Below are 12,322 nucleotides of genomic sequence, written 5' to 3' on the forward strand. Positions count from 1 at the left end.
AAGTTAATCAAACACATATTGAAAACTCACCTGCCTTGTAGAAACTGAAATGGAATAAGAAGCCTACAAGCGAGCTTTTATAGGACAGAATTTAGTAGGACCGGAATTTAGCTTTCACAGAATGAAAAAATCCCAACCAAGTAAAATATACAGATGAGAATTTCCAATATTTTCTATTCAACAATTATTCAAAGATCAATTCTTATAACCTCTTCTAGACAAGGTTCTGTTTGTCTTTGAGATCCTAGGTAAGATTTTGTGAAACTGTTTTTTCACTCCAGCATCTTTAGCAATATCGTTCATCAGCCACTCCAGCAGAACTGCTACCAGTGATTTAGTCTTCCTAAGGATTACCTCTGAGAAAAACTTTCAGGACAAACATTTGACACAACAGCAATTGTCCTCAGGACAGCCTCCTTCCCAGTCCCTAAAGAAAACTAAAAATACCTATCCAAAGTGTCATCATCACTACGGAATCTGAGTCATCTTTTGGATTTTCCAGCGCTGATTAAGTTTAGATCTCATCTGAATCAGCGTTCAACTAAACAAACATCTAAACAAACTTCACTAATTTCCCTGGGATACCACTAGATTTTTTCTTCTCTGCATTAACTGTCAAAAAAGAGAAAGCTAAGGACAGATATGCTAATCTTGAATTTTACCATCTTCTGAGCATGAAACAAGATTAGAAGAGAGAAACAATCCTAAAGAAATTTTTTTGTCATTGTGAGACACAGGAAAAGTTAACTAAGATTCCAAACAAATAACTGGGTTATTACATTTGAAGTCACATATATAGCAAGTTTGTGGTCAATATAACCTAATTTCTTGCATATTTGCATTTCAATCATACCTCTCAAACAGACTAATACCTAATAAACACTAATAAATAATTTTGCATCTCTGTGGCAGCCCTTCCTCTCTGCAGGGATGTGTTCTCAGTTTTTCCAATTACCTTTGAGACTTTTACCTATTAAGAGTGATTGCAGTTAACCGGAAAGTAGTTACAAAAAAACAAAACAAAACAAAACAAAACAGGCCATGTGATTTCATCTCCTCAGCAAGTCAAAAGTTAGAAAAGTTCTTCTTGTCTTACCTCTTGGTATTCCTTTTCCTTTGCTTTTAATTTCTGTTCCAAGGACTGACGAGCACTCTCAGCATTTTGTCTTTGACAATTCAGTTCTTCCGACAATCTTTTCATCTTTTGCTCCATTGCTTGGACCTAAAATAATCAAGTCTGAGTGTATGGGAACTGCTGAATCATGGCCTGAACCTCTGATTGACCACCTGAGACAAGCAATGAGTCAGCCCTGGGAGCACAGGTGAAGGCAATTCACCTGTGCTACCAGAAGGGGTGGAGCCTGGCTGCACCTCTCCAAGACCCCATTTAAGAGCTGACTGCCACTAAGAAAGGGTCTCTTTTTGGAGATTGCTCCTCCTGGAGTAAGCCCAGGACAAGGGTAAGCTTTCCATTCATTCTTCTTTAGCATGATAACCTGTTTAGCGTAACTTTTTCGTACACTTCTTAATTATAACATCTGTATATTCACTGATTATACACCAAGCATTAAAAGTACAAGTTTTATTTTAGATCATCTCCATTCATGTAAAAAGTCTAATTTCACTTAACACAATTGTTCTGTCATCCAAATAAACTACAGTGTAACTCTGCATGGTATCAGAAGTTCTTAATAATCCAAGGTACTAAACACATACTTGCTTATGTTGGTGATAATATGTATGTATGCATATACATATTTCTTGAAAATGATAATATATATCAGTGGAAAAAAATAGGAGAGAATATATATATATCTTCTCACAATAAAATCACCTTCAGAAAAAAACACATCTTTGATATGAAGTTTGAGGATAAAGACAGTAATTTATTAAAGATCATTCTATTATAGCAGTCCTTTGCCCCAGAACTATCTACAGTTTACTTGACAGCCTACAGAATCACGCTGTATCTGACATCAAATCATAGATTCAAATAATTATGACTTCTGCCCTATTTTCCTATTTGTCAAATGCTACAAAAAGAGACTTCAGGAAGGTACTGCAACTCAATCAGTAAGAAGAAAACTTCATACTGGTTAGCTTCTACAGTTTAAAATCCAAGATTTTTAAGAATTATTCTCTATTTTGCATGATTATCTGCAAAACTCTGAATGATTTTGCTTTTACATATTTTATATTTAAATAAAATTATTGACTAAAGAAATTCACCAAGTTGTACTACGCTGTTGGTTTTTTAAAAAACTTTACTTAGTATGCCTATGAATGTAAATTGCTTAGGATTAGGTCATGAAAACACATTTTAAGATTACATATTTTCTCAACATCATCTTGCATGACATTTTAACCCATATTTTAGTTCACACAAGTCGTTTAAAACGCAAAGACTATGCCATCACAACACACTGTAGTTTAGGCAGCCATACTGATTTTCAGCCAAAGTTGTATGACAGACGCTTCACGGTTAGAACTTGCCACCAGATGTCATTGTTGCTCTACGCAATTTAATCTAAAAATATTTTTTAGTATTCCAGCCAAACTTGCCTGAAGGCTACAAGTAAAGAATGGAAAGTATTTCTTCAAGTAGAGTAAGAACCTTTCAGAAAATGGACATCAGCTTATGAATAGTCAGTTATATCTACTTATGAGTACTTATAGGTAATATGTAAACTAGCATTTTCTTGTCAAAACTGGATCCTCAGCAAATGCTCAAGAAAGTTGTCAGGGTATCTTGATTCTTACAAACAGCTTACAAAACAGCTGAAAGGTGACACACATTAATACTGGGATTGAACTTTAAGGACACTCAGATGTGTGATGCAATATCTCACCTGTGCGGTAGCCTGATCAAATTGTGTCTTCATCTGAGTCAGTTTATCTCTTGTTTTGTTCAAGACTTTATTCTTCTCTGTTAATTCCAGCTTTGCTCTATCCAGCTGAAGTTCAATCTCTTGATGCTTATTCATATGGGATTTCTTCTCCTTTTCTAGAGCTTGCAGTTGTTGTTCTAGGTCTTTGACATTGGAATTTAGCTCTGAATTTTAAAAACAGTCAAGATTAAGGATACTTCTTCCATGACTTCCAAGGGTCTATAAATTCTGAAATATTGAGAATGTCTGATAACAATCTAATGCCTGACGAAAACAGACACTGCAAAATGTTCAGCAAGCAGAACATAGGAATAGGATAGTTGACTAAATTGACAAGTTCCACTTTGTGACATAGGAGAGTAAAGAAAAAGTCAGGCCAAAATGCTGCAAAGGCAAAAGATTATTTGTTCTTTTGCTATTGGTTTTTCCTTCTTTGTTTTTAGAAATACAGAAACATATCTCTGGATAAATACTTTCAGTTCAATTCTGTTTATTTTTAAAGGAAAGGCACCCACTACAAACATTTGCTTGGGACAACTGTGAGCCTTTGAAGCAAAGAGACTTTTCAATTACTGAGCATTTGCAAATAGAGTATTTTACTACTTAATATTTTTCTTGTCTCTAAAGCTATACATATACAAAGTAAAATCAAGTGATCCTGTCATAGTATAAATCAGCAAGAGTGTGTCTTCCAAAATCACAACAATTTTGTGATAGAAAGCATTAGTCAGTTACAGAACTGTCATTAAGAATTACTAAGTGGCTATACGTATATTTTCTCTCTTTTTTTTTTTTTTTTAAAGACCTGTTCTCCTGATGCTAAATTTTTAAGGCTTCTAAACTGGAAAGTATAGCCCAGGCTGAAACTTCATCTGTAGGCAATTAAATAAACAGAAAATACAGAAACTGGTTGAAAAAAAAAAAAAAAAAACTACAAGAAACACTTGTAGTCCAAATAGCAGATTTAAGTCTGCTATTTACTACCATAATCAAGCAAATATCTGATCACCAGAAGAGATCAGACATCTGAAAAAAAGTCTTTCTTCATTTCAACATGCATAAAGTAAGATCATGCTTAACTTTTCCTTTGGATTTCTGGTATCACTCTGTCCTGAGTTTCCCGTAGTGTTCTTCACAGACAAATTTAGTTATGTATTAAGAATGTTTAATCAGTGAATTTTTAAATGCAGATACTGCTCAGCCATAAAACTCAATCGTAAAAATGAAGGAAACCATATGATCAAATTCAACAGTGAGTTGTAATTAAATCCTGAAATCCTGAAATTAAATTCTAAGAGAATTGTTCCAAAAGCAACGGAATCATTGGAGAAGGCTATCCTCCTTTAATTTTTATGTGATGTCCTCTGCTCACCCCAAAATCTCTCCTGGATAATCTCATATGGCTGGTCTTTGTGAATACACACACAAGTAGCCAGCTGGGCTAGTTGCCAAAGGAAACAACAGGTACCTTTCCCTCAGTAAAAGACCAATTCCGATAACTCCCTTCTATCCACATGGCATGAAGTGGCATGAAACCAAGAGCCTCTGAGTTTTAAAGAAATATATTAGATACCTTGGTTCTGGGCTCTTAGCTGGATGATGAGCGAAGAGTTACAATCCTCAGAAAAACTGTTGTCAAACTTGCTCTTCTCTGATGTTATACTCGAATTGGCTTCTTTTTCCCATGGAAAATAGGGTGTTGAAGAAGTTCTTTTTGCAGGGGTTTCTTGATTTCTAGATGGTGTTTTTTCTTGTTGCCATGAAAACACAGATGAAGAAGCCTGATGTCGAGCGATCTCCCTGTGACTCAAAGAGCTTTGTTGAATATAAGGCTGATTTATTTTCTGTGACCAAGAAAAAAAAAAACCCTAAATTCATATAGCAACATATAAAAAAATAATTCACTTATTAATAACTAGATAATAGGTTGTGATCATTTCACATTGTTGTGACAACACATCATGTATCAGTGCAAATTACTCATTGATATCACCACTTTTTATACTACATAAATTAAATTACTGTAATTGAAGCATACCAAGTACTTATCAACAGATCTGCATCTCCAAAACAAGGAGACCAATTAGGTCATTCTGAAAGTAATGCCTCCTATTTATCTCTACAGAAGCTACAGCAGTTAAGAGCACAATAACAGTGTTTGATAGAACAACTTCTCAGCCACAAAGCACTGTTTTTCAACATAGCCACCACAATAAGCCATATATTTTCACTTTTTAGTGACAATAGGAGACTGAATTTAGGTGTCATCACAGTGATTCAGCCAGTTCACTTTGGAGTGCCCTATGAATTCAGTGGCGTATGTTAGAATCATAGAATAACCCAAGTTGGAATGGGCCCACAACAATTATCAAATCCAACTCAGGGCTCCACACAGGACTGCCCAACATTCAAACCTCATGTCTAAGAGCACTGTCCAAACACTTCTTGATTTCCAATAGCCTGGTGCTGTGATCACTTCGCTGGAGAAATACTATCTGTATCTGATTATCATTATAGCACTATTCTTTTTATCAATTGCTTTTAAGACTTGTTCTGACCTCAATTTAAGATTATACTAGAGATTCACAGCTGCCACAAAGAACAACTTTAACATAGGAAGCTTTTTAAGCCTTTAGATTTACAATCTAGTAAAAACTATATATTTGCTTCATTTTTGAGGGCTTTTACGTCTTAGTCATTTACTGGCTTAGAGATCCTCTAAAATACTTCCTGCTTCTCAGACATTAAAAACTATACTGATTTTTGTTTGCTGGGTAAGTTATTTCTTGTAATCTTTTCAAGACTATTTTATTATCCTAACACATTTAAGATGCCCAAAGTAGCACCATTTTCACTTGTGCTTCACTGTCTATGCTTCATTGATTTTGAAGGATGTGCTCTCCATTTTAACATTCATTGTTTTGCTATTCAATTATGCTGGCTTTAGATTACTTTTACATGGTAATAATTAGCTTTTTTAAGAAATATATATTCTAATTATTTTTTAAGTGATGAGAAATGTATTCCACTCTTCCAAGTTTAATCAGTAGTAACTGTCTTAGATATCACACACGCCCTTTTCAAAACATACTTACCTTAGCCTGGATGGTTCTCAGTTCTAACTCTAGCTTCTTTCTTTCTTGTACTTCTTTCTTATATTTTTCTTCTAATTCTTCAAACTTAGCATCTACAAAGAAATGATGAATGGTTCTTTAAAATGCTACTTAATACACAGGTGTTATTAATGTCACTAATTTGAAGATAAGTGATGCTTTGATGTGAATACACAGATTTTGTTGTAAGTGTTCAGATTATTATGTACAATAGTAGCCTAAGTCAAAACAGTCTTATAAAGAACACAAATGACTGTTGACAATTTTAGTTGAAGCACCTACACTAGATGAAAGAGAAGAAATTTGTTCTTTACTATATGAAAGAAAAGCCGACACTATGAACAACCATTCAAAAAACCACTGCAGTCTGTTGATAAATACTCCCATTACTATTTCATGCCCATCAGTGTAGTGTTTAAAAGGTTTAGTATTTGCTGTAAGAGTTCAATCTGCACTAATAGTTTTTAAAATTGGAGTTTATGGTGTTAGGAACCAGGTACCCTCACAATAAGCTATGTAATATGGACTAGGCAAGACAGTACGCATGTGATGTTTAAAACAGCTCTCTCACCTTCCAAGAAAACTGACAGTGCTGTATGAAGAAAAAAAAACCATTTACCATTGTGACTTTGAACTGGTGTTAAAGGAGCAGTAAAACTTCTCTGTGGAGTACCACTGAACGACAAGTCTGCTGCAATCAGTGACTGCTGACTTCTCTCAAGCTCACATTTGTATCTGTTTAGGAAAGAAGGAGGAGTAGTTAATTACTCTTAGAAACTAGAAAACTAGGAGTCAGTTATCTATTTTTAAGACCCTGAAATGCACAAATAAATTATACTATTTCAAGTACCAAATTTAAAAATCAATTCTGAACAAGAACTGATTTTTGTGACCGTGAAGAGTTGAAGCTCATTCCTGGAAACTTTATCACTAGTTTATAAGTTATACAGTAATTGTTGTAATGGAACGGCAATCGCAGTCCTGCCTAGCAAGCACAGGTTGACAAGACAACCTGCTTCAGGTTGCAGTCCATAATAGTGACTCCACAACTTCCTAATCATTTTCTCCTTCCGTTTTATAACAAAGTTAAGAATTCTTCTCCCAGTAGGTTATCAGTTGCTATGAGGTGATAAATAACGTTACACAATCAGTCAGTATAAAACAGAACCAAATGCAAAATCAAAACTGACAGCCAGTTGAGCTGTACATAATACTTTTAATACCACAGTAGACAACTACATAAACCATAAAGGAAATAAAAGAACCCAATAAAGTCGTCTCTTCACAGCTTTCAAAATGGATGAGATGTACCCTTAAGCTGTAACCTCTCACAGCCAGCCTTTGACAGCAGATTTGTTCTATATTTCATCAGTGTAGCTATACCAACCTTGCCAACCACACTGGATTCTTTTTCAAAGAATCTCAGCAATCCCTGGCGTAAGGTTGGTGTTTCTACATATCATAAATTGTTGCTGAAATTTAGAATCTTCTTGTGAATGTAATTTACAACAGTGAAAAACCTCAAGTTTCCCTCGTTTTCTCAGAATGGGGAAAAAGGGAGAAAAAAAATGAGAGAAGAAAAAAAAAAGCAAAAGGAGAAACAGAAAGAAGCCTCCAACAGCTCTTTCTTTATTTGCCTCTAAGGACAGTAAGAAGTACATCTTCCAACAGTTGAGAGAAATAAACATACTCCAGGCCATGATGACAAGCATTAAACAAAAGTTGGCATGGCAGGTTTACCCCTCTCTGAGATAATAATTCTGCATTACTATTATCAGCACAACACTTTCTTGTGTGCACAGGATACTCAACTTTATTGATACTCATTTATTTAAGAACAGAGCATATCTCTAGTATGAGAAAAAGTTTAACAGATGATGATGTTAACTTCACTGGGGGGAACAAGAGGCTAGAGAGCAGCCCCATGGAAAGGGATCTGGGGATTCTGAATGACATTGAGTTGAACATGAGTCAGCAGTGAGCTCTGGCAGCCAAAAGGTATCATACACTACAGTGCACCAGGCCCAATGCTGCCAGCCAGGTGAGGGAAAGGACTGTCTGCTTTGGTGAAGCCTTTCCTCAGATACTGTGTGTAGTTCTGGGCACCACATTATATTTGTGTCCTTATAAAGGCAAAGCTATCAAGCAAGCATCCAAAGGAAGGCTACAGAGATGGGGAATGGTCTAGAGGGCAATGTGCATGATTTATTCAGCCCAGAGAAGAGCAGACTGAGGGAAGGCTTCAGATAGCTGACATCTCCCTCACAAGGGAAGCACAGGAGCAGGTGCTGATCTCTTCTCTCTAGTAACAGAAACAGGAAAGGAGAAAATAGCCTGATAGGGTCTGAAGAAAAGGTTTTTCTTCAGAGGCTGCCCAGAGCAGTAGTCACAGTCCCAAGATTGCTGGAATTCAAGAAACATTTGGACAATGCTATCAGACACAAGATTTGCATTTTGATTGGTCTTACACAAAGGCCAGGATTTGGAATTAATCCTTGCGGGACCCTACAGCTCAGGATGTTCTGTATTTCTTTCTAGACAGCATACTTACATAGCCCCTGTGCCATAAATCTGATAACATTTACAAGTTGAGGTGTTTTTCCATCAACTTCACTGTAACACAGAAGACAAAGCACTAACAAAAACAATTATCTGAAACCACAACTACAGTTGGACAAGCACCTATCAGTACTAAGGCAGTGTTATCTCTGTAACAAAATAAAAAAATGTTTCCACAGAGCAGAGATGCCTAACTCTCCCACAAATCTCTATTTCAGTAAATAGTGCAGCAGGAATCACTTCTTTATTTCATTAACTAGATATGGTTGTTTGGTCACAGCACTGCTGCTTTTAGAAATTTCTTCTTCCACTCCAAGAGATGCTCACTCCTTCCTGCTGTCATAATTTTAAGTAGACTTGATCTTCAGTTATCCATGCACTTTCCTTACAACTCCAAGCCGTTTGCAAAGTATACTTCTGCAAAGTAACTCAGCTGTACTAACTCATTTGCTAATGCAAAGCAGATGTTTCCTTTCCTTGTAAGATGTTGCAGAACCCCCCCCCCCCCCTTAATTAAGGACAAACCATAGGCAATCACTGCTTCAAGCTGCAGACAGATCTACATAACAGCTCACATATACATACATAACAACAGGATGAAGTTTTGAAATTTTGGTCACAAGATTTGAACATGTAAGATGAAGAGAAACTGGAAGACCATAAAAGCCACATGAAAAGAGAAAAACAGGAGAAAATAACTGATTGAAGGTTAGGAGAAACAAAGCAAGTTCTCACTTTACCTTTTCAGTTCTTGTTCTAATCTTTCAATTTCCTTTTTGCTGGAACTCAGCTGCCCTGACAGAATGTTGACTTGAGATTCTTTCACTTGAAGGTCATGTGAGTTTTTCTGCTTTGCTTTGTCAAGACTATCACACAATTCCATCAAGCTCTGGTTCTCTCTCTTTAAACTTGCAGTTTCATTTTTTTCATTTTCAACCTAGTTGGAATAAAGAACATTTCAAAAAGGCTTAGTATCTAATCTTCACATCTTTACTTAAAATAATAATTACACAGATTACATGCTGTTTTTTTCTTCCCAGTATTCCAAACCATAACAGCACTGAAAACCTCAGACAGAAATACTTTCCAGACATCCTTGGGTTTAAACAAAAATACATCCTTAAAATTCATCTCAGTCACATTAATACCCAATTTACTGAATAGACATAGTCACATTAAAAACTCATGAGCTCTTAAATAGTGGTCTACACCAGTTCGCAGTCTTCAGTGATCGTCTCATTTCTCTTTCTATCCTCTAAGCCTTAGCAATCAGAATACTTTTATTACCTAAAGAAAAAAATGCATTGTTATTGTAAAGTGTTGCAGCTTTGTGTTGGAAATAGGCCCTGACAGCAGATTTCCTTCTCCTCCAGCCTCTGAGTCAAACTATAGCCACCTGCTGCTCAGCAGTAACTACTGGGAAGTAGGACACCAGAGCTCCTCTCAGCTTTGCCTCCAGCTGAAAAGTATTAAGTATTTGCTGCTGCTTCTGACATTTAAAACACATCTATTTGAATATACCCAATCTTTTCAGTATTCCCCCCCCCTCCAGCCCCCAATTTAGAGAACACATCAGCTGAGACTCTATCTGGAAACTCAGGAAGGAATAAATAACAATAACCTAGGAAAACTATTAAGCTTCAGTTTTGCTAGAAAATTGTATCAGCCAAACAGGAATAAGAGGCAAACTTCTGCCTTGCAACATTTGAATACAGCTTAGATACAGTTGCAGAATTCAGGTTATGAGTTCCTAGCTTCTAGGCTAGAGGGTTGACAGCCTAAAGCCAGATGAGAACAACACCTCATCCTTAAAGAAAAAAAAATAATTCCCAAAATACAGATATACAAGCAGAAATCTGAGATGCATGTAAATTAAAGTAACAAATGAGACAAATAAGCATACAGAGACAATATGAAGCAGTAAGAGGTCATCAGTTGTGCTGCTCTCGTGTAAGAGGCATAGATTTTTAACAGGTATAATAACGTAATGTTTTCTTAAACATAAATCCTGGAAGAAAGCTTCAAAGTAAGCACGCATTTGGACTTGGACAACCATTTCAAACACTGATAGGAGGCATAAATACAATCAAAACTTAACAAAGAGCAGGATATGATGAACAGCTATGAGAAAGCAACGGAGATAAGCAGTTTACGTTCCCATGGTACCTTCCCAGTCAGTCAGCATGAAGAACAGAAAAATCTTTCATCTTCTAACAACACTCAGCTAACAAAGCTTCACACAATCACATCAGGCTTGCAGAACAGCATTTTAGGGAAGTTACCACAGTACCCACATTACCTTCTGTTTCTGCTTTTGCAAAGCTGCCTCCAGAGACTCTAACTGGAACTGTCTTTGCTGACGCTCTTTTTTCAGCTTGTCTACCTGACTCTCCAGCTCGTGGATCTTCTGAAGGACTCGTGGGGACAGGCCTTCTTTCCACTCCTCCACAACCCAGCTCATACTGACCAGGCTTTTCCCTCTACAAAACAGGTGGTAACAGTGCCTGAAAAACAAAGGCAACTACAATTAGACTTAAAGAGGATTATCTGACTCTTTCATGTTTACTTTTTTAATATGCCTACTTTTAACGTAGCAGTGGTTATAGTGAAGTATTTTACGACCTTGCAAACTTCCTGAGCTAGCTGCCGGCTTCTAACATTAGGTCCTATTTTAACACATTTCTGTCCAGTTAAAAGGAGGTTTAAAAACATGTCACTCAATCGCGTTGTACTTCTGCGGTGCTGCTCCTCAGAGCCCCCTGCAAAGCAACGGTGCAATTTCAAGCTGCAGCTATGCTTCACCCCTCCAAGCCCTTTGCAGACCGATAATGCAGATCTCAGCGCTAAAAGCCGCTCCTTACTGACAGAAGCAAGGACACGCAGCTCAGTCTGACCCACCCTCCGGCCCCAACCCCTCACCACCAGCAGACCCTGCGAGGAGCCGCAGCTGCCGGTCCCGCCGCTCACCGCCGTTATTCGAAGCAGCCGCTGCACCGGCGGCCGTTGTGCACGCCCAGGCGGCGGCTCAGCCGGAGCGCGCTGATTGGCCGCTGCCCCACGCCGGGCCCGCCCCGCCAGCAATGAGCGCGCGGCGCCGAGCGGCCGGCTGCGGGGATTGGTTGCTTCGGCTGCGTTCAAACAGTATCGGGGGTTGTGCTCCGCCGGGAGAGCGGCGGTTGGCGCTGGGAGGGGGTAACGGGCGGAAGGCGTTTTGTCCAAAAGCACCTTTTCCCCATCCCCAGTGAACTTCTATGTTGAAAGAAGGAAAAATGTATCCCGGTGTTATAGAATTATAGAAACATTAAGGTTGGAAAAGACCACTAAGATCATCTAATGTAACTGCCGACCCATCCCCACCATGCCCGCATGCCATGTCTCTCAGTGCCACGTCCCCTCAGTTCTTGAACACCTCCAGGGACGGTGACTCCACCACGTCCCTGGGCAGCCTGTGCCAGTGCTTCACCACTATTCCTAAGAAATTCTTCCAGATGTCCAATCTGAACCTCCCCTGCTGCAACTGGAGGCCATTCTCTCTGTCCTGACGACAATCTGCCAGAAGAAAAATGCTCACCGTGCTTACATGTATTGTTTTTCATTCAACAGGGGAGGCTTCACTGAAACTACTTTGACTTCTAAGGATCAGGGGTGTATTTTTAGGAATGGGCGCAAAAGAGTAAAGGCAGCCTTCAGGGTCCTTACAAAACACGAAAAACGAATGTGTCGATGCATGCAGAGCTTTTAAGCTGAAGTTTGATGAATTCC

General features: G+C 38.0%; 1 protein-coding gene across 3 annotated transcripts in view; it reads right to left on the reverse strand.

Moving 5' to 3' along the window:
- The window catches only part of CENPF (centromere protein F), a 36,705-nt gene extending 25,107 nt beyond the window's left edge, over window positions 1-11,598 (reverse strand). Inside the window, exons 1-8 of one of the 3 annotated variants that reach the window (XM_085219246.1) lie at window positions 11,528-11,598; window positions 10,860-11,064; window positions 9,301-9,497; window positions 6,621-6,736; window positions 5,984-6,075; window positions 4,462-4,732; window positions 2,850-3,052; window positions 1,097-1,222 (exon numbers count right to left, since the gene is read on the reverse strand). In XM_085219246.1, the coding sequence (XP_085075372.1) occupies window positions 1,097-1,222; window positions 2,850-3,052; window positions 4,462-4,732; window positions 5,984-6,075; window positions 6,621-6,736; window positions 9,301-9,497; window positions 10,860-11,021 (1,167 nt within the window). In that variant the 5' untranslated portion in view covers window positions 11,022-11,064; window positions 11,528-11,598. Of the gene's footprint in view, window positions 1-1,096; window positions 1,223-2,849; window positions 3,053-4,461; window positions 4,733-5,983; window positions 6,076-6,620; window positions 6,737-9,300; window positions 9,498-10,859; window positions 11,065-11,479 lie in introns of all 3 variants that reach the window. The other 2 variants (XM_010706708.4, XM_019612670.2) reach the window with 2 other exon arrangements.
- Window positions 11,599-12,322: the final 724 nt, after the last annotated feature.

Source organism: Meleagris gallopavo, chromosome 2, assembly GCF_905368555.1.
Source record: "Meleagris gallopavo chromosome 2, MGAL_WU_HG_1.1, whole genome shotgun sequence".
In the NCBI taxonomy this organism is placed as follows: Eukaryota; Metazoa; Chordata; class Aves; order Galliformes; family Phasianidae; genus Meleagris; species Meleagris gallopavo.